The following is a 22,170-nucleotide window of genomic DNA, read 5'->3' on the forward strand; positions in this document are numbered from 1 at the left end:
GAGAGAGAGAGAGAGAGAGAGAGAGAGAGGAGAGAGAGAGAGGAGAAGAGAGAGAGGAGAGAGAGAGAGAGAGGGAGGAGAGAGAGCGAGAGAGAGAGAGAGGAGAGAGAGGAGAGAGAGAGAGAGAGAGAGAGAGAGAGAGAGAGAGGAGAGAGAGAGAGAGAGAGGAGAGAGAGAGAGAGAGAGAGAGAGAGGAGAGAGAGAGAGGAGAGAGAGAGAGACTCACTCACACGACAATCCACGGCGCCACAACTTCGGGGAAACACAGTATGTGTTCCGTGTCTCAAACATCCCTGGACGAGAGACTACAGCCGACAGCCGCCTGGCAACGGAGTTGGCAACAGACGGCTGCCCCCAAACACGGAAGGTCATCCTTTCCGTGGTCAGCCCCCCCTCTCTCTTCTCTTCTCTCTCTCTCTCTCTCTCTCTCTCTCTCTCTCTCTCTCTCTCTCTCTCCCTCCCTCCCCCCCAGTGTGTCAAAAATTAGTGGCGAGAATCGACCACAAAGACGCGTGATTGGCTGGGACGTCGCGAGTAAACACACTTGGGACAGAGAACAGTGGCCTGGTTCACAGACTAATCAGACCGAGTTCGAGAGATTCGCTACTGCCGCTAGTTGTGAAACGACATCGTCAAAAGTACACAGACACACAAACAAAAACACACAAATGCGAACGCGAGGAAATTGTTCGAGTCAAGCTGCAATGCCCGTGTCTGTCTTTAATGAGTTCTATCATTAGCGGTGTTCAAACCAATCGCAGCTTTTCATGATCGATACAGATTGAGACACGAATAGATACACCACTACATACATACAACAGCGGGGGCTGACCAAATGCGCAGACGCTACATTCACATGTCTCTTTCAAACCCACGCAGTCTTTCAATGATTCTCCCCTCCTCCGACGTACAAAACGGTCTCTGGTAGTTTCTAAAGCCGCTCTAAAGTCGGGCTTGCCCATCATCCTTCCCCTATCCCTTCAAGCCACAGCGGGCGCCCACGTCCAAAGGAACTATACAAACACTTCTGCGGGCTCGCACAGTCGCAAACAACCCTTCAGCTAGTTCTTCAGTCAGTCGGCAGGCAGCACTCAGCGGCGTACTACAGATGGGCTGGCTGCCGCTTGCCGCCCCCGCGATGTCCCGACAGGGCAGATATCGGCATATTGTCGGACATACGCAGGCATCGCAACGCGACGCAGACGTCGTTACGCACGCATTACTACGCAGAACGCAGACGGCCGCCAACGCAGACACTCACGGGTGAGTCAGACAGCCAGCAGACAAGCAGACACGCCAGACAAGACACAAACTCTACTACAAGCGAGACTCTGGCGGGCAGGACGGGGCAGTGTGTATCACAGGAGGGCACGCACGTTTGTATGCGTGTGTGTGAGTAAGACGGAAGGCCTCTGACGGGACGGTACTGGGGAAGAGGGCGAGACGGCTGGCAGGTTGGTTGTAGACAGGGCAGTTGTAGCTAGGACCCTACTGGCTGGTAGTGACGTATGATGATGCTGTAGAGATTGTCGTAAGCGTTGCTGTAGGTGTTGCTGAACAACCAATCAACTCCACCATTACTGACAGCATCATCATCCACATCACCACCATCACTGCGATCCTGCCTTCTTGACGCCCTGTCTCACGTCCTACCTCGTCTCCTACTACCAGAGTTCAAGGGACAATCTCTTCAGCCGGGCCTTCCATCCGTCCCAGCCTTCCAGTCACCAGGGCCTTCCGCATGTCCTTCCTCACTACGGGCGGCATGTGCTACACAAAGCTGGAGAAGCCGTTGGCGCCAGAGCCGAGAGGGGCTCGACTGCCGGCTCGATTGTTCACGACCACTTCCGCTCCATTTAGCGACATCACCGCTGAACCTGAAAAATCGGGTCGCACCAGGTCAGGCGGGGTCAGGAGAGGTCACGGGGAATCATATACGGAATTTCATTAGCTACCTAGAAATCCCTGGAGTTATGACAGTCCCCAGAATAACGAGAAGTCCCGTAAGTTTCAAAGAGTCTCCCGTATTACCCAAAGTCTTTGACTACAAGATCCCAAAAATTACCAGGGTGTCATACGATATCATATCAGATATCGTTTGACCTCCCCAAAAGATAAATTGTCGTGTATCCGGTGCTCAGTGGCAGACAATAAAAACCTCGACCATGAACACCTTCACACCCACACACGTCACACACCAACCCACACACGGACGCGATCACATGTTGGTCGCTAAATTCATTGGTTCATTGGGAGTATCGTCTATCCCGTGTGCCCCTCGGATACATTGATATCCCGGAGGTATAAAAATAACCCGGACACATGCTACCATCCTTGTGCCGACGTCGTTGGCTAATTATATAGCCACATTCACGCCCAAGACGACAGCGAGAGATGAGAGGATGTTATTTTCAGTACCACCTACCCTGCCTCACGTTATTCTCAGTTACCATTAATGGTAGGTCATTACACCGCCAATTTACGTAAAAAAGAGAGGTAATGACGCGCATGTAGAAAAGACGTGGGCAATGGGCAAATTTGCCGTCTGGAGGGATCCGCCTTCTCGGGGTGGACGGTGTGGGCGGCGTCAGCTGCCCGGTCCGGCCGTGGAGAGCGGCCGGATTCACCAAACGGATCCCACATGCCCCCCTCGGGCGGGACGCCGGATGGCCGACGTGCCACCCTCGGCGCCCCGCAGCCGCGACACCACCGAACACACCGGACCACCTGCTGCGGGCTGGGGAGCCGCGTCGCCGCGGCCCCCGGTCCGCTGAGTAACTGAACACCGACGGCCCCGCCACGAGCGCCAGTGGCGGGGCGCGCGGCCGCGGCCCATCGGGCCCCCGAGGAGGGTACAGCCGACGTGCTAAGAATCGCCGGTATCGCCACAACTGCCGCACCAGAAGCCAACTACTGCTCGTCAGTTGGAACGCGGAGGGACTGCGGAAGAAGGTTCCCGAGGTCTCCCGCTGGCTCTCTGACAGGAAGGTGGACGTGCTGGCGGTACAGGAGGCTCAGCTGCCGTCTGGCCGGAAGATCGCCATCCCGGGGTACCAGGCGGCTGCGGTCGCAAGACGGGCGCAGGGCAGGAGACGGGACGGACCGATCAAGGGTGGGGACGTCGCCATCTACGTTCGGGACGGCCTGCCCTACTCAACCATCGAGGCGTCCCCGCTCCTGCCCCAAGACACCACGACGGAATGGTGCGCCATCAAGATCATCCCGCACCAAATGCGAGGCCAGCCCTCAAGAGAGTCATCATCACTCAACATATACAACCTGTACCGCCCCCCGTCCCGACTGTCAGCTGAGGACGAGCGGGAAGACCACTTCTCTCTGGACATGTTCCCATCGCTACCCAACGTCATAGCCGTCGGAGACATCAACGGCCACCACCCCGTCTGGGATGTTAATTGTTCCGAACCGGACGCGGTGGGGACCCGGGTGAACGACTGGCTTGAGCTCCATCACTGGGTGACTCTCAACTCCGGCGCGGCCACCTGTGTCGGCTACGGGAACCGCACTCGACAGACCGCCCCGGACGTCGCGATGTGCCACCGTGACATGGCGGGCCGCTGCACGTGGGCGGTCGGTGAGGACCTGGGGAGCGACCACCTCCCTCAGCTGATCCACACCTCGATCGGCGGCGCGCGACCGAAGAGGATCCGCAAGAGCCGATGGGCCTTTCACAAGGCGGACTGGACTGGGTTCGCGGCTGACTGTGACGCGGCCCTCGCTGACCTGCGCCCGGACTCGCTGTCGGTGGAGGGCCTCAGCGAGCGGCTGGTGGCCGCGATCCTGTCCGCCAGCACCGCCCACGTCCCGCGGGGTGCGCGCGCCGACCCCAAGCCATGGGCGCTCGATCCGGACCTCGTGGCCGCGGTGGCGGAGCGCCGGGAGGCGAGGGACGCCCTCAAGGAGCACGACTCGGAGGAGGCGAGATCCAGATGGAAGGCAGCCAAGAAGTCAGTTGCGACCATGGAGGCCGAAGCACAGAAAAGGAGCTTCCGCGAACTGGCGACCGGAGAGCTGAACAAGCCGGCAGCCATAGGGAAGGTCACCAAGATCCTGCGGAAGATGGAGGGTGCTGCACCGGACGTCTGCCCAGACCGGGCCATCAACGGGGACTGCGGGCAACTGCTCGCGGAGGACCGGGCCAAGGCCGAGGCGTTCGTCCGCACGTACGCCCACGTCAGTAGAAACGTGCGCCAACCCAAGCGCGACCGGATCGTCAAGACGGAGCTCCGCGGCCTCAAGGCTGCCCCGTGCTGCTGCAGGGGACAGCGCACCGACCAGTGTCAACCCTTCACCGAACAGGAAATGCACGACCAAATCCGACACCTCGGGACGAAGAAGGCGCCAGGACCGGACCAGGTATGCACCGAACACCTGCGGCACCTCGGACCGACGGCCTACCGGACCCTTCTGGCACTCATCAACAGATCGTGGTCCAACTTCGAGACGCCCGCCTCATGGCGACGGGCGACCATCATCCCCATCTTGAAGGCCGGCAAAGACCCCAAACAAGTGGGCAGCTACCGCCCGATCGCGCTCACGAGTCACATCGCCAAGCTAGCGGAGCGGATGATCGCGGCCCGGACGACCTACCTCATCGAGCGAGACCGACTGGTGCCCCCCGAACAGGTCGGGTTCCGCCGCGGGAGGTCGGCGGAGGACAGTCTGGCCCGCTTGGTCCAAACCGTTCAAGATGGCTGGAATCGCCCCAAGCCGAGACGAGGCCCGGAGGATGGCGTGACGGCGGACCGCTTTGTCCTCCTGGCGTTCGACTTCTCCCGTGCCTATGACACGATCGATCACCGGATGCTGCACCTGAAGCTCCTCAAGCTCCTCCCCAGATGTTTCGCGACCTGGATATTCCGGTTCCTTCGCGACAGGCGGGCCCGCGTAGAGGTCAACGGCGCGCACAGCAGCGAGCGCGTGTTCCGCGCGGGCCTGCCGCAGGGCTCGGTCCTGGCACCGACCATCTACACGCTCTGGGCGGCGGACCTTATCGAGACCCTGCGGAACGCCTCGGACCGCATGGACGTCCTGATGTATGCGGACGACACGGCCACACTGAGCGCTGGAGCCACCGTAGAGCTCGCGGTGGCTCGCGCCCAGAAGTCGGCCGACGCCCTGGCCCGATGGGCAAGGCACTGGAAGATGTCCATCGCCGGACAGAAGACCCAGGCGCTGCTGCTGACTCAGCGGAGCAGGGACGAGCGTGGCGTGCAACTCCTGGTGAACGGCACGCAGGTCACCGGTGGCACCAGCCTACATCTTCTGGGGGTGACCTTCGACAGACTTCTACACTTTAAAGACCACTGCGACTCTCTGCGGCGGAAGGTCCGGCCGCGGACGGCACAGCTGCGGAGGATGACCGGCCGGACCTGGGGTCTCCGCGAGGCGCAGCTCAGGACAGTCGCGAACGGGTATGTCCGGGGAGCCCTTGAATACGCGGCGGGTGCCTGGCTCCCGGCCGCGTCCCCGTCACACGTTCAGTTGGTGGAGCGCGAGCTGCTGGCGGCCGCCCGGGTGGTGACCGGATGCCCACGGTCCACCCCCAGGGATCCCCTGCTGGCCGAGGCAGGCATCCCTTCAGCATGGTCCACCAGGAAGACGCTGGCCGCGCGAACGCTCTGCCGAGCGCTCGCCCTGCCGGAGGACGACCCTCTTCGCCGCGTCGCGGAGGCCGACCCACCCACCCGACTGCGGTCTACCACCGGCTGGCGACAACTGGGGCGATCGGCGCTGATCGAGGCGGGCGCCGAGGGAGTGACGGTGGAGCCGCGCCTCGAGGTTCCCCTCCTCCCGTGGACAACCTGCCGCCCGATCGCCTTCAATCTGGACGTGGGACCCGGCGGTCGTCGAGCTTCTTCCAACGAGACGCGACGAGAGGCCGCGCGGCAGCACCTGGCGGCGCTCCCAGCCCAGGCCACGTGGATTTGGTCCGACGGCTCTGCGGACGCTGGGGTCAGGCGAGGAGGAGGCGGCGCTGTCATCTTCACCGCGTCGGGGGAGACTCTCGAGGTGGAGGTGGCGGCGGGAGGCCTCTGCTCCAGCACCCGTGCGGAGCTGTTCGCCCTGAGGGCGGCGCTGGAGCGAGTCCGGGATGAGCCGTCCCCCGCCCCGCTGGTGGCGTGCTCTGACTCACGAGCCGCCCTGAGCCTCCTCAGCGCGGGAGCGGCCGCCCAGACCACCACTATCGGCGCGGCGATCTGGAGGACGCTGCTGGACATTGCCGAGCGCCGGCAGGTGACCCTGCAGTGGGTCCCTGCTCACTGCGGGCTGGCGGAGAACGAGCGCGCTGACGCCCTGGCCAAACAAGCGGCCACCCTGCCCCAGGGCGCCGTGCCCTCGGACGCTCGGTCCCTGACACGGGCAGTTCATCGGACGGCCACACGTCAGTGGCGCGAAAACTGGCCCGACTCCTTTTTCAAGACTATTTTCGGGAGCACCCTGCCGCTCCCCATCCCCGGAGAGGACCGAGAGGCCGCCATCTCGGTGCACCAGTTGAGGGCGGGCCACTGGGGCCGCTCGCTCCAATACCTGCACCGGATCGGCCGCCACCCCTCCGTGGCATGCCTGCAGTGCCCCGATAAGCGGTGCCCCGCGGCGCTCTGCGCCGTGTGCCGGGAGGAGGCGGACGTGCCGGAGCACGTCTTACTCCGCTGCCCGGCCCTCGCTGGCGCCCGCCTGCGGCTAACTGGCAGCATTTACGTCGACCCGTCGCGGCTGCGGGACGCCGACCTGGTGGCTGCCTTGGAGGCCGGCTACCTTCGTCATAGGGAGCCTCTCGGCTATGGTCCTCCGTAAGGAGGTCCCAGGGGGAACAACAACAACAACAACAACGTGGGCAATGAGGTATAAAACTCTCTAGAAATAAGATAAAACGGTGCTAAGGCGTTTCTGAGAGAAACATCACAATAAATAGCTGCGATGGATGTGTATCTTATACCAGGCCATTACATCTGTTAAGCTATGTAAAGCTTGGAAAAATGAACATACTCCAACTGGTATCCAGCTCAAAAACGGCTGCACGCAATTCCAATATCCCCGATTCTCAGAAGAGGAAAATAGAATGGCATTAGTACGGCTCAGTCCCACACCATCGTCTTGTAGTTATGGGGAACATTAATACTCAAAATCTCCATTACTGCCAAGAGGAACTAATGCTAGGCCTCATGATTTTCAACGATATAACGATCAACAAACTTAACTACAACGAAATTCTGCGTTCACATCACTTTAGCCCTTCCTCTTTAGTCATAAAAATTAACGAACATTCCTCCTACTGAACTCTTCCGGTTGAAATTTCTCATCAATTTCGTTCCACGGCAAATTAGCCTATCATTTGAGTGCGCGGCCGCGGTGCGCACATCCAATACGCCATTCCTGCGGGGGTCATAAGGGTAGCAGCGGCGACACTATGCCACTGATGAAACGCACTATGTCATACTAACACAGCCATTCGTCCACTGATTACAAGGATCGCCGACCTGCGCCACAGGAAATTGGTTCACCTCCCGTGTTTTCATTACCCTGGGTATGCGCAGAAATCCCCTATTAACCTGCCCCTTCGATGCCTCATTAAGTCTACGACAAAAAAATGAACATGAACGCAGCTTCTGGTTGAGACAGAATGCCATATGGTCTGGCTGGGGTGATAAGTTACATTTCTTATAACTTCTATACATTGCAATGACTGACCGTTCCCTGAAAAGGCATGCGCAACGACACGTCAGCATCAGCCAACCAATCGAGAGAGAAAAAAAACGGCACCCGCCCGTCGGTGATTGCCAAACATATATGACAATTCAGACGACCACGTTGTCTGAAGTCCTTTATCGGTCGCCTCGGCCACGCACACACGCGGTCTTTGACCTACACCAGACTATGGAGGAACAAAGGAGGGTAGGTGTGACGTCAGCGAACGAGATGACGTCAACAGCTCGGTATCGGGTGCCCCATGGGCCCAAGTACCGCAGTGCGCAGCCGTCGACCGAGGCGCACACATCTGTCAAATCTGTTCCCTCTGTTTACCTCGAGGTGCACCGAAGGTCCAGCCGGTTTCTACAGCTTCGCACCGTTTACCAGTAAGGGTTGCGGGGCACACGCGCATGGCGTGCAATAAGCCCCATCGGCTGTTTCAGGGAATTTTCCCACGATAGAGACTGGGAGCAGGGAGGGGAAGCCGTTGTCCGCGGGACGGTCAATGCAGGACAATTACGCAGGAGCAAGGCGGGTCAGCGTGCTCTCTTCGCCCTAGTGCAACCCCAGCTAATTGATTCAAGTGCACCTGGTCGACGTAGGCTACGCCTCGAGCTGTCCCAAGATTGTGAAATGACAGGCCCCTGAACGACCATCGCCTTAATTCAGGCGTCGGTTTGCCGTCACACACTGGCGGATCTAGTTCAGTGGCTTGGGAGGGGCAAACAATATTCAATAACAATGAAATGGTTATTTCCATGCACTGGTTACATTTATGGTAGCATGCACTGTATACATGCAGGGTGCCAGGTTTTATACGCGTAATCTAATGATTTTGCTGGTTGGGCGGGGGAATGCCCTCCTTGCCCTCCCCTGGTTCCGCCACTGGTGTCGCCGCCGTTATCTCACCGTTGTTATCTCTCGCTCGTCGCCGTGGGTCGGCCCACGTGGCCGGTGCGGAGAGCCAGAGGTCCCGTGTTTGGTTTGTCCCGTGCTTTGATTGGCTTCGCCTCGCCGGTCGGCGTGACGTCACCTTGCGGCTGTCCCCATTCCTAGGGGGAGGTATTGGCGTTGCGCCGTTCATGCTCCGCCTCCAGTTGACGTCATAGGTGACGTCGTCCGACCATGGACGATAGCATGGGCGCTCGGCGTAACTGTTTGCCAAGGCCCGTGGCGCCGATGATAAGGATGCCGCCGTAGCCGAGTGGTTAGAGTCTCGGTCTGGGGAACGAAATGTGGGTGATTCGGCTCCCGCCGTTGCGGGTTATTTTTTTTTTCTCCTGATTGTGTAATGACGTCCTCCCGCCATTCTAGTGCAACTCCACAGGGCGATTGCTGTAGCCCGCATAATGGGACCGGTGGTATATTAATGTGTCTTCCCGCCATTAGGCGCGACTCTGCCACGGATATCTGTCAGCATGCAGAGTAGGACTAGTTTTTGCTCATTTATGTCCTCCCGCCAATCGGGCGCGACTCTGACAGCGTTTGTTTCAGTCAGCGGATTGTGACACTAAAATGATACGCAGGGTGGGACCAATGATACCTATTCCTCTCGGCGCTCGGGCGCGACTCTGCCATGGACACTTGTCAGCCTGCAGAGTGGGACTAGTTTTGTGTCCTATCGCCCATCAGGCGCGACTCTGACGTGAGCGTTTGTTTCAGCCAGCAGAGTGGGACAAACGACATGACGCGCAGGGTAAAATCAGTGATATCATGATATGTCCTCTCGCCACTCGGGCGCGACTCTGCCATGGACAGTGGTCAGCATGCAGAGTGGGACCAATGATATTTATGGTATGTCCTCTCGCCGCTCAGGCGCGACCCTGCCATGGACAGTTGTCAGCATGCAGAGTGGGACTCGTTTTGTGTCCTATCGCCATTCGGGCGCGACTCTGACGTGAAGGTTTGTTTCAGCCAGCAGGATGAGACAAATATGATGCGCAGAGTGGGACCAATGATATTTATGGTATGTCCTCTCGCCGCTCGGGCGCGACTCTGCCATGGACAGTTGTCAGCATGCAGAGTGGGACTGGTTTTGTGTCCTATCGCCATTCGGGCGCGACTCTGACGTGAAGGTTTGTTTCAGCCAGCAGGGTGAGACAAATATGATGCGCAGAGTGGGACCAATGATCTTATGGTACGTCCTCTCGCCGCTCGGGCGCGACTCTGCCATGGACATTTGTCGCATGCAGAGTGGGACTAGTTTTGTGTCCTATCGCCATTCGGGCGCGACTCTGACGCGAGCGTTTGTTTCAGCCAGCAGAGAACCAATGATATTATGGTATGTCCTCTCGCCGCTCGGGCGCGACTCTGCCATGGACAGTTGTCAGCATGCAAAGTGGGAATAGTTTGTTGTCCTATCGCCAATCGGGCGCGACTCTGACAATGGCGATTGTTTCCGCCAGCAAAGGGAGCTGACTTATGCCTGCGAGAGAAATTAATTATATGTCCTCCCGCCATGTCGGCGCCACTCTGCAACGGGCCTTTATCAGCCCGGAGAGTGGGACTAGAACAACGTTATATGTTACCCCAGGGGCGATGATCTTTGTGTACTTGTAGCATTCCGACTGGCCAGCACGATGCTCCTGGTGTTCGGCGATAGCTTCGCCTCTTGGGCCAGTCGCCGCTGCGAGCTGCAGGCAGCCGTACAATCGGTCGGCTGACGTGGCGGTCGGTTGTCAGACGATCGGTTTCGCGCATGGGCCAGCGGAGCTATCGGGCTCCGGCCAGATCGCATCCTATTGATGATCGGTGGCAATGACCTTACTCAAGTCAGTTTCAGCACGCAGCTTATAATGCAGCGGTTCATGGAGCCAGTCCTCGGCCTCTGCGCCACAGGGGCGGAGGTTCACGTGTTCCAGGTGCCGCCGCGTTCTTCCTCCCGGCGTGGCTCGGCGTCTGTGACTGCGCACCGGCGGCGGAGGCGTATCGCCAACCTCCTCTTCCGACGGCGCTTTGCGCGGTCAACCGCCGATGAGACGTCTGCGTTTGTCATTTTCAGCGACGGAGGAGTTTATTGGCTCGGATGGCGTCCATTCCTCGGCGGTAGGGTAGCGAGCCCTTACTCACGTTATCAACGCGCTGGCCGTTCTCCCCCCCCCCCCCATAAGGTGCATCTATAGTGTGCTTCACAGTCGTGGCCCGTGGCGCCGCCTGTGCAGTCTGTGTAAGAGCCCATACTCATTAGGTCCATGTTTCCCGAGCAATTGGATTAGCCTATCGCTTACCGCAATGTGCACCGCAGTCAGGTTGTGGATAAACTGAGGTTTGACTGTGAGCTTTGATAAAGATTGTGGATACTCTGAGCTAAGCTGGTGGGAAATGTTTCCAGAGCTATGATATTAGCCTGTCACTGCCGCTATGTGCATTGCAGTCGGATGGTGGATAAACGCCAATGCTCTGACGGAGTGTTCTCTTTTCATTTTCATGCTGCCAACGAGAGATGCCGAAGGCGCGGGCCCCATCCCGCGGTCGAGCCGCCGCCGCTGCATCAACGCCGTCGAATGTCGGTGGCTCGGGTCGGCGCAGCCGCGGTGTTCCCGCTGCCGCCGCACAGAGTCAGCCTCAGGTCTGTGTCGACCCGACACAGCTTCGGAACATCATCCAGGACGTGGTGCAGGAGGCGCTGGACGCCTCCGCCGCATCGAGACCCGCGGCCGCTCCGGCGCCGTCCTACAGCCACAGCGTCCCGGCACCCACCGGTTCAGCGCCGTACGACCCACTAGAGTCCCCGGAGAGCAGTCCGCTCGGTAACGCACAAGTGGTCTGCGATGGTACCGAAACGGTATCGGCCGCCCTCCGCCAAAAAATCGTGGAGGACCGCTTTGTTGACCTCGGCCTGCTGCTGGACCATGCCGACGGAGCACGGGCGGAGACGAATCAGGCGTTCCAGTTGGTGGACGGGCAACTCCGCCCGGCTTCACGAGCTCCGCGCGTCATCACTTCTTTTGGCACGTGGTGCATCGCATTCCTCCGCTATGCAGGAGTATACGTACAATCGCGTCCTGCCGCGGCGGCGGGCCTCATGGCTCACATGCGACAGGTGGGCCAGCTGACAGGCGCGGGGCTAGGGCTCGCCTGGCGCGAATACGACGAAGCCTTCCGCAAGGCGCGTGAGGTGGCTCCCCAGTGCCATGAGTGGGGCACAACCGCCAGCTCCTCCCCGCTTTGGCTACAGGCCGTCGCCAGGGGCATCGGCACCGCAGCGAGAGTCGGCAATCCCCCGGTGCGGCCTGTTGAGACCCCTATGCGATTTCGGCCCTGCTTCGCGTACAACACAGCTCGGGGCTGCCCTGCCCGATCATGCCGCTACCAACATGCGTGCCGTACAGTGGATCTAGTAAGGATCTCCAGACGTAACTAGATGGCGTTGAGCCTTAGTCGAGTCCATGTAACATTCAAGGAGAGGCCACTACCGAGCTGGGCCCGATGGGGAGGTGGGCGGGGGGGGGGGGGAGGTGGCGAGGTCACGGTGCGGTGACCTGTCAAACAGCCCCGGCGCGGTGGGGCACTGCCGCAGGCAAATGGCGCACTCCAGCGTTGTTCCATATCGCGGTGGTGGGCCGGGCGGCCGGTTAGCTTGGCTGCTTGGAAGGAAAGGATAATAATTGAGGCATAGGTTTGCTGTGACCGGCACATCTGTCAACTATGATGCACCCAAAGTAATGCAAATATGATGTTGGTAATGCAGCTGGCAATGGAATGCCAGCGAATGCTCCGAGCGCCCGGTAGCTATAAGGATTAATATTATTTATGTCTCCTGAAATTTTCATCGAATATAATTCAAGCACTAGAAAGATTGTATCGTTCGACAGTTTTTTGACCGGCTGACGTTTCTTGCGTAGAGCGCCCTTGGGCAAATAATTATCACGCAGGTGATTTTTTTTTTTTGCTGGTAAGACAAAAAAGGGCAAATCAAGTCGCTGAGAGAAGATGAGGAAGAACAGGTCCAACCTGGTGTAACGTGTAAGACACCGGTCCAACCTGGTTCAACCCGGCCCAACCGGGATTGGCACCCCCTTTTTTAATATAAATTTGGCCCGAACCTTTTGAATGGAAGGAATCACAAGGACAGAGTCCCCGCTAAGCTGAGCTTGCTGCATTGACCCTGCATTGCATTGCATTGCATTGACCCCTCCGATCAAGCAATTCCTGGTCTATGACAGAAGTTAGAGTCCAAATTTTAACGTGTGCACATAACCGCTCACGGCCGGTCCCCTCACTGACTGCCTGGCAGCGGCCTGCCACCAACCACAACCATACCAATTACCATGTCAGGAGGCTCAAAAACGTCAAGCGCACGTCACGTCTCGAACCCGGACTTTCGAAACCGGGACGTGCGATCTCACCACACGGAATCCAACGCTCTACCGACTGAGCTACCGGGACAGACGATTGACTTCGGATTTCGCCTCGTGGCATTGACAGACGTCAGACACTTCAGCCGAACTTTAACCGAAACACTGAGCAAGCTACGAAGGGCGACAGGTGCTCGTAGCGTCGAGGTTGGGTGACCTGTGAGCTGAATGCGATGTCGTGAGTTCGAGCCCCACTCCCGGGCCTAGTTTTATCAAGGCACGAAGTAAATCCTTTCCTTCTACTGCAACAAGCACGATGACATTTTCCCCCAATATCTTTCCCCAAATGGGGGAACTTCACTGAGACTGGGATGATATTGGGGACCACAATATCTTCCCAGTCCCAATAAAGTCAAAATTTTCGCTTATAAATGTAACCGGTTGTTTTTCAATAGAAAAACACAATTCTAACGAATACTGTTATCTAATTCAAACAACCTGCGGTTAAGCTAAGTTTCATTTTTTAAAGAAAATATTTTTTGGTAATTTTTCTGAAGCCATTTCAACTTGTTTTCTATTTTGATGCTTTTTGAACCGATAAAGCCCACCAAAACTGAACGTGCCAAATGAAAAAAAAAATATCCAACTCAAATGACAGTTTAGAAAAGTGCCTAAGATATCATGCAACTATCGACCGAATAGTTGCAAGCTATAAATACGTCCTAGATTTCAATTATCATTGTTCCACATTTTGGCTGGAACTGGCGCTGCCTCTCGCTTGCCCGTTTGTTTGAGATAATGATTCCCTTTAGTCGCATTCTTCCTGGTTTCACATGTGAACAGGATACCACCATACCGGAGTGAACGCACCCGCAACCATCATCCCCTCCCCTCAGCCTCGGCGCAGTGGCGGGCGGCCCTGGGCGGCCCACTCCCGGCGCCGCACGCCCCATGCGCCGTGATACCGCGTCACTCCCCTTCCCCTCCTTCCCCCACAATGACCGGTGACCCCACTCCCCTCGGGATTTGGACTCGCCCTACCCCGACCGTAGCGCCACGTGGTGGCTTTGGAGATCTTAAATAGACCCACTGTACATGCCGCGGCGATCACCCGGCCACCCGCTGTGCGTCACAGCTCGCGCAAACACGCGCACGCATTCCCCGACCCAATGCCGGCCCGACAGCTGCCGGTGCTTCCCGCTAGCTACAGCTTGTGCTGCGCGTCCAGCCCATGGCGTCGACACGGCAAGGGGATCAACTCTTGGCCGCGGCGCCATGCGCCATGACAGCCAGCCCGGCATGGACCATTGCGCTAATCCCGACACGATGAGGGTGCGGGACGCCTCTCGTCGCGGGTCAGCGCGACTGTACTATAATAGTTAGCCAAGGATGCGGTGGGGTTACGAGTGTTCACTGTTCTCGATTAGGTGTTTATTCTCGATTAGGTGTTTTTGCTGCGCTGCATTGCCGTTGCTCCGGGCGTATTTCCTACAACAGTGGCGCTACTGCGGCTTCCCGAACATGACGTCGACACGGCAAGGGGATCGCCCTTGGCCGCGGCGTCATGCTTTGTGTCATGTCGCAATGGCAGGGTCACGCGCCCACTATTTATTCAGCCAAGGTAGCGTTTGTGTGGCAAATGATTATGCACAGTGTGTTTCATGCTGCAGCGCAGCTCCGACACGGCCGGTGCCATGTGGCTCCGGGCCGCGGGGCTGCGATACCACCGGACAACGCGCAAACTGCACTATTATACATACATATCGACTGCATCAAACCCCAGCGTGGCCACCACATTGGGTTCAGGCTCCCACACCGCAATTCTCTGTTAACGGATGGAGTCCGTTTACTTCTCCCGCTCGCGCCACAGCTCCGTCGTCTCGTGGTTCGGTGGGGTGGTGGGCATGTGTCACCTCACCAAAAACCGGTCTAGCTGAATACAGTCCCAAAATCACAGTCCGGTTTTTGCGAGCACGAGAGCGACGGATAAATGACAATTCAGACGACCACGTTGTCTGAAGTCCTTTATCGGTCGCCTCGGCCACGCACACACGCGGTCTTTGACCTACACCAGACTATGGAGGAACAAAGGAGGGTAGGTGTGACGTCAGCGAACGAGATGACGTCAACAGCTCGGTATCGGGTGCCCCATGGGCCCAAGTACCGCAGTGCGCAGCCGTCGACCGAGGCGCACACATCTGTCAAATCCCACCGCCAACCCCAGTCACCACCGCGTCACGTGATTGGTGTTGATATCTTTGCACATGTATGACCACTTAAAATTGTGTAGTCACAGATAAGTGTGGTGCTGTCCTTCCAGTATATCGACGACTTATCGAGTTCGCAGAAGGCAGCTCATTTGCCAGTTCCGCCTCCGCGTTTTTCCTGGTCATACCGTGCCGATGGCTATGACATATTGGCTAGCTGCCTGCGCCACCCCTCCGCCGTCCTCTCATGCTCTGCCAATCTCTCTCTCCTCTCTCTCTCTCTCTCTCTCTCTCTCTCTCTCTCTCTCTCTCTCTCTCTCTCTCTCTCTCTCTCTCTCTCTCTCCGCGCTCGTTCCAGCTACAATCTCTCTCCTCCCAATTCTCCTCCCAGCGGGCTCTCGTCCTCTCACCCCTTCCTTTGTTATATATTTCTACTCTCTTTATTCTCTCCATCCTCCATCGATTTTATATTTTCTCCCCCTCTCTCTCCCTCTCCCCAACTCACCCTCCTGCTCGGAGTCGGTATGGCTAGCGTAATTTCTCAGCCCGCCTCCTCCAATCGCGCCCGGCACGGGGCCCGCAGTGGCGGCCGTCCTGACCGGCCCCGAGGGCACCTGGCGCGAGGGCGTCGGCCTCTGGCGCTTCCACGACTGCCTACACACGTCATTGACGTTGGTGTAGTGTCCCACCATGCTGCGCGCGCCCGATTGGTAGTAAAGCTCATCTTCGTCATCGTCACCCTGAAAAAGAAGGGGGGGGGGGGGCATGTGAGGTCAGGACGGGGGAGGTTGAGTTGAACGAGGCTAGGACAGGGAGGTTTGGGTCTGGTTACTAGTTTTGCGTGGTTTCTACGTATCAATTTTTTTTTCTATCAGCGAGGCATCCCCGCTGACGATTTTCGCTGCTAAATTATATACAGTACACATCAGTTCGCCTAAGGAAGACATGATACTGGTATCATACAGAGAGAAGTGACACATAAAGTCAGACCAAGGCCTTTGAACCTCAAATCAGAGCAAGAATCAGAGATCAGGAGCCAGTCAGGCGTTATCGGCTATACTTTCCGACATTTACCCTTTACTGAGTTCAGCCAGCAGCACATCAATTTCCAACGTCAGGCGTCAGACCGGAGCAGCCGCAAAATTGTCCATGAATAAAAAGAGCGGCTCCAGGTATATACCAGGGCATGGATATTTCCCCGGGAGGTTACTGAAAATTCACCGGAAATTAATCCAGTCATCGTTGAACGGAAGCCATGTACATACAATGTCCTGCAATGCTTAAAGAAAACTCATCACCAACTCAAAAGAAAACTCTGTGGGCTTGTCTTTAGCTTGCATGCAGATGGAAACATCACATTAGAACATAAGTAGAGTGGCAGAAAATTGAGAAGACAATACCAAACCCGAATTGGTTCTTTCAGCCGAGACCCAGCTTACTTGAGCAGTCTGTCGGCTTACGAAACTACGCTATCGTCCCCCGATCAAATGACCCGCCTCTTTCCGAGGCCAGGAAAACCATTTACATTCACAGCTGACCCGACTATTTACATTCACATTCGACCCGACTATTTACATCGGCAGCCGAACCAACCGCGCAGAGGTAGTGGTGCTGGTGTTGGTGTTTGCAATTGGTGCTGGTATTGTATTTGTGTAATTGGGGGGGGGGGGATTTAGGCCCGTAGGGGAGCGAGCAGAAGTCTCGTGCGGACACTTACCTGTGAGTCTGTGCTGCTAACTTCAGACGGTTTTTCCGACAGGCTGCTGTCGTCTGGGTTTTCGTCGTACTTGCTCTCATTGTCGCTGTTATAGGCAACCGAGGCGGGCATCGGTCTCGGAGGTACGGCTGCCGCTGGGGAGAGGGAGAAAGAGAGGGTGTTAGATATCACAGAAAGAGAGAGAGAGAGAGAGAGAGAGAGAGAGAGAGAGAGAGAGAGAGAGAGAGAGAGAGAGAGAGAGAGAGAGAGAGAGAGAGAGAGAGAGAGAGAGAGAGAGAGAGAGAGGAGAGAGAGAGAGAGAGAGACCATGGGGTATATTGACCAAATGTTATAACCATTGCCCAATGCGCAACCATCCCCAGAAGAAACGATACAGAACATAAGGGGAATAACATACATCATAAAACTTCGCTTATGCGTGCTGCTTTTGTAGAACGACATAGCTTTATCACCTGCCATACATTAACTTCCTACATACATGTGATCGTTGGTATATGTATACCTGCCAAGCTCTCCCCCACAATTATTTTAATTCGATTTATTCGTTTTATTCGTTTATGTTCGTTCACCCTACGCCAATGCCCCCACACACTGTGATCTTCAGCCGCGCACCCGGTCAAAGTTGTGGCCAATAATCCCACCCGCACCTCATCTCTAGCTCGGTAGATTGTCGAGTTAATGGTCCACGCAGTATCGGCATCCCGTCTCCCCCGGCCGGTCCACCATATGGTGCGATAGAGTGCCTGCTAGGCTACGGGGCCTGGTTGGGATACGAGAGAAAATAGCCCTGTTCGGGCGTAGAAAGAGCTCACTTGGGTTACAGCCTGTCAAGGGATAGGGTGATATGAGCTACAATGTAGTTTTATTTGATTGCTGGGTGTTTGTGCTAAAAACTGAGCATGGCTAATGCGATTTACCTGAAGTGGCCACTTCTTCCCTAGACATTTTTTTTCGATGGCTTGCCCTGCCTACAATTAAAAATTGAGTCCCCCAGAACATGTTCTATTCAAATGCATGATCAAAGAAACGTCTTCTGATTTTGAACAACGTGCTAGATAAGTTTTCATAAAGATCACGTTACCGGCAACGTGACACTACGCCAGGATACAGTCGTCATAGAAACAAGAGAATAGAGAAAAAACTGGGTGATCACAAAACACACTACAGCCATTATAGACAGCCACCGAGCCAGATAATTTGGCCCATTTCCAGACATTAAAAGCGCATCACTGACTCCTATCCTGGATGTAGATTTGATGACGTCATTCCAGACGTGTGTTTGCTGACGCACAAGTTCATGTTTTATTAGGAATACACTCAATGAAGAGCGAAAGTTATCAGGATGACTTTGGTCGACAGGTGCCCTTGAATTGTCTGAATAATTTCTGGATTATCGAGGACTTTGCTGCTAGTTTAGAGAAAACTTGTGTCTTTTGTGCTCTCTAAGCGATCTTATCGTTGTTCAACTTTAAATTGGGTCGCAGTTACTTTTCATATTTCTGGTTGTTTAAATGAAGTATGGGTGACAGGCCACGTGTACACTATAAATTTCATTATTTATGAGAGAGAAATGGACCGAAAGAAAAATAGCCAGGAGAGAGCCAAAGTAATAAAACAAAAATAACTATTATTCTGCAGCAGTTGTCAGGTCAAAGCTTGCACCAATGTCGGTTTCTCATAACAAAGCCCAGTTTTCGCAGAAGGTAATAAATTTTCTTCATCAGCACGGGAGACGCAATATCAACAAAAAGTCTCAATATTCGCTATAGTCGGTGTCTGGCGCTCCAGAAATGTATCGCTGCGTCCCACCAGCACAAAGGGGGGGGGGGGAAACCCGTCATCACATTGGACAATTGAGCAGGCACGCCAGAACTCCCCTGAGAGTGACGGACACATCAGCCTAGTCGCTGACCGACCCAAGGGGGCAGGGGGGGGGGGGAGCGGCAGCTGCGGGAGGGTACTGTCCCTTGGGAATACATAGTCTGGGCAGAAAGGGATGAGACGGGCTCAGCTAACTCTCTAGAGAACACTGATGTGGTGCAGGGAACATTACTGGGCAGGGCAGGAGAGGGGCGGTTATCCCCATGAAAGTCTCCTCCCTGGAGACTACCAAGGATGGGAACGGTCATCCCCACCGCCACGAGAATACACCCCCGTGAGAATCTGGAGGCGGGCGGTGACGATAGTTACGTCCTACTGTGACGACTGCGGCGCACCAGAGAGCCGGTAGTGGCGCAATAGGTCACCGGAAAGGTCAGCAACGAGGGTAGCGCCGCCGCCGACGGGGGCGATGACGGTGACGACGACTGGTCGACGGTTACGACGATGGCCCGCCGGGCGGTCTATGGTGTAACCAGGACACAATCGAAGGCACGTCGGCGAGCGAGCGAAAGGTTAGAGGCGGGGAAGGGAAAGGAGTAGAGAGAGAGAGACTTGGATACAGAGGTCAGGCTGAGAAACGACACACAATTCCTATCTCATAAGGGATTTTAAATTCGTCGGGAGGTGAATGCAACTGGGAGATACTAACCATTTTCGTTATATTAATTCATTTAACATTTATTTTACTGACTAAGCAACACCACCCGATTGCGATTAAAATATGCACTTCAGGATGACACAACGGTCATCGAAATACATTTTCACTCGTTACTTCAGAGCCTTCAGCATGATTTTAAAATTTCCATGCCAATATCAGGCTAACCCTGGGCAATACGTGCCACTAGTATCGATTACCACACCATCCTATACCCCTTTCCACCCCTCCCCCCGACCCCCGACCTCTACCGGATGCTGTCCGGGGTCACCGGTTGCCAGATCTGTCCAGCTCAGCGTGTAGCCGTCACGTCATCAGTTGCCAGACTGGCCAGGCACAGCCATTGAGACCGCCAGACGGGCCATTCAGAGCGCGTGCAGCTGCCAGTCTCCCCTCCCGTCACCCCCCGACCCCCCCCCCCCGACACCCTCGTGGGGGACTTCTGGTTCAGCAAAGGCCATTCAGTAGATGAGCGCGCCCGGGGAAAACACACGCCGTTCTGATGGTGGGAACTTGTGCGGAAAAATACCGTATCCGCAGTGTATTATGCTTTTATTTATTTATTTCTTTTTTATACATTGCTAGCAGGCATTGTACAAAACCAACTAGAATCAGCAATACTCAACATTCGGGTAAAATGTTTTGGTTGGAAAATCAGTGCAACATCGATCGAATAGAGGGTAGGTGTCTTTTATATTTTCAACGCTGATTGCGAAAAAAAGTTTCACCTCACTGTTATCAATCAAAGAGCCCTTCCTAAGCTGCAGAAAGGCTATCTGGTGGTGCTTAACACGTAAATGGATCGTAAACGCATTAGTTTGACTCAAATCTTCAGACTTCTCTTTCCGATAACTTTTTGTTATTCAGGGAAACACCTCTCGTATAATCCTGAACTCTAACGTCAGTAGCTGCAGCTTTTTTGTGAGAGGTTCGCGTCGTTTTTATCAGGAAATCCCGCATCAGAGTTCAAAAGGAAATCCACAACAGTCTGGTCTGTACTACTCACATCATCTGCCTGTCCAACCCCTCTCAGTAAACCAGGGATAGCAAGACTTTCGGGTTAGACCTCCAGTTTCCATCCAGTTTCATTACGCTAGAGGTGGCCAGGGGTTGTATGATCATACCCAAAACAAAGCAGACTATTAATGCGGAATATGACGACATTAACCTGAAATACAAATAAATTACTTGTTTATAGCATGCAGTCAGCTAATGCATGGTAACGAAAAATTATAATTATTTAAAAAAGAAAATGTTAACCATTCAAAAGAATCACAGGACTCAGATAATACGGTCAGTAATAAGCTATTTCATTTGGAAGAAACCACTAAAAGAAATGCAGCATTCCTTCCATATCCTACATAAGGCTGCTGCACAAAATTGCCCGTATCCTCCTAATCCCCCGCGGGGAGGGATTACAAAATTGCGGGTCTCGGTCAGCCGACCAGAGGTCCTCAACTCACCGACAGCAGACCGCCTACTGATGGTATTGCGCTTCATCGTGCTTCTGCGTGAGCTACGGTGTTCGATTGAGAACCCCTCAGCGAGCGCCTCCATGCTCAGTGTTTCTTCAATGGCTTCTGCTTTCTCTGAAAAAAAAAAACGACAGAAACGCGTTAGCAACAGCGGTTAAGTGAAATAGTCAGTTGGAAGCAGAATCTCCAGATGTGTTTACATTTGATATAGGAGAAAACGAAGAGCTGAAAAGACAAGGGCAGTGCAGAAGCTTTTAATGACTTAAGGATTAACTCCTAGACTTCGTTTCAGCATGCCTATTTCTACGACAGCTGAATTCAGGGAATATAAAATCAGGGAAAGCAGGCTAGATCTTAAAATCATTAAATCATTATAAAAAAAAAGACGGAAAGAGGTATCGATGAACAGTTGTATCGGTTGATAACTAAACGAAGCAGACCACGTAAAAATAACCGCACGCGCAAGACACACACCGTCATCGACCAACAGTCTACCGCCTACTCATACATCGATCATCGGGGAGGAAGTCAAAAGAACTACGCAGAACGCGACACCAAAAATAGCCCCACAGGTGAGTCAAGGTACTGTCACAATTACTGTAATCACGCATAGTTCTAAGCCACTGCAGTGGGTGGATCGAAAGATGTCCATCAATGTAGGCATATTTCCCTCGAGAATGGAAGCTAATTTAGGTCACGAGAAATTACCGAACAAATGTAGGTACGCGGCAGAGGCGGGCTTTCGAGAACGGAACCGAAGTTCTGTGCCATATTGCATAATTGGATTGCATGATATGACTTGAGAACAAGAGCGGATTATGACATACTCGTAATTCGTTATATCGTCTTTACGTAACTCCACGCTCGAGTATTGAGTCGACCTAATTCAGTACACCTAGAAAATCCCATTACACAATTTACTACGACAACCTACATCACAGTCTTCATTCTAAAAGATAGCCAACGTACTCGTATCTCCCATTTCAGCAACTACCCGACGTGTATTCCGAAGAATATTCACAAGTATTCTCCAAACTAGTCCATATCAACAAACTTTTCTGCTGTTCTTCTTACCAGCAGTCACACACACACACACACACATTCTACAGAAAATGAAATAACATAACAGAGGAAGGTGCGAAAAACAAAGGAAACAACCTCCCATGAAACTCTTTTAACCTGTATTACTTCCCCCCCTCCCCACACACACACCGTGACACGGGGCAGC

General features: G+C 54.8%; 2 protein-coding genes across 2 annotated transcripts; one reads left to right on the forward strand and one right to left on the reverse strand.

The window, feature by feature from the left end:
• Nucleotides 1–185: 185 nt before the first annotated feature.
• LOC122377343 (protein sidekick-like) lies at nt 186–21,050 on the reverse strand. The gene is made up of 4 exons (XM_043357277.1): nt 20,931–21,050; nt 16,932–17,065; nt 15,720–15,954; nt 186–1,877 (listed from the first exon to the last, which is right to left on the reverse strand). The coding sequence occupies exons 1-4, from the start codon at nt 21,022–21,024 to the stop codon at nt 1,771–1,773; spliced, it is 570 nt and encodes a 189-aa protein (XP_043213212.1). The 5' UTR covers nt 21,025–21,050; the 3' UTR covers nt 186–1,770.
• Nucleotides 7,811–12,110, forward strand: LOC122377342. Its single transcript, XM_043357275.1, has 2 exons — nt 7,811–8,096; nt 11,139–12,110. Exons 1-2 carry the CDS (start codon nt 7,970–7,972, stop codon nt 12,071–12,073), a joined length of 1,062 nt encoding a protein of 353 aa, XP_043213210.1. The 5' UTR covers nt 7,811–7,969; the 3' UTR covers nt 12,074–12,110.
• Nucleotides 21,051–22,170: the final 1,120 nt, after the last annotated feature.

Source organism: Amphibalanus amphitrite, unplaced genomic scaffold, assembly GCF_019059575.1.
Source record: "Amphibalanus amphitrite isolate SeventyFive unplaced genomic scaffold, NRLGWU_Aamphi_draft 002756F_arrow, whole genome shotgun sequence".
Classification (NCBI taxonomy): domain Eukaryota; kingdom Metazoa; phylum Arthropoda; class Thecostraca; order Balanomorpha; family Balanidae; genus Amphibalanus; species Amphibalanus amphitrite.

What these genes read in the sequence shown, in the direction of transcription:
- LOC122377342 (XM_043357275.1), top strand. Translation starts at nt 7,970, where the DNA reads ATGGGCCCAAGTACCGCAGTGCGCAGCCGTCGACCGAGGCGCACACAT. An exon ending in CAGCTTCGCACCGTTTACCA is followed by an intron (nt 8,097 to 11,138) that starts GTAAGGGTTGCG and finishes TTTCATTTTCAT; the next exon opens with GCTGCCAACGAGAGATGCCG.
- LOC122377343 (XM_043357277.1), bottom strand. Translation starts at nt 21,024, where the DNA reads ATGGAGGCGCTCGCTGAGGGGTTCTCAATCGAACACCGTAGCTCACGC. An exon ending in CAGTAGGCGGTCTGCTGTCG is followed by an intron (nt 17,066 to 20,930) that starts GTGAGTTGAGGA and finishes CCCTCTCCCCAG; the next exon opens with CGGCAGCCGTACCTCCGAGA. An exon ending in TTAGCAGCACAGACTCACAG is followed by an intron (nt 15,955 to 16,931) that starts GTAAGTGTCCGC and finishes CTTCTTTTTCAG; the next exon opens with GGTGACGATGACGAAGATGA.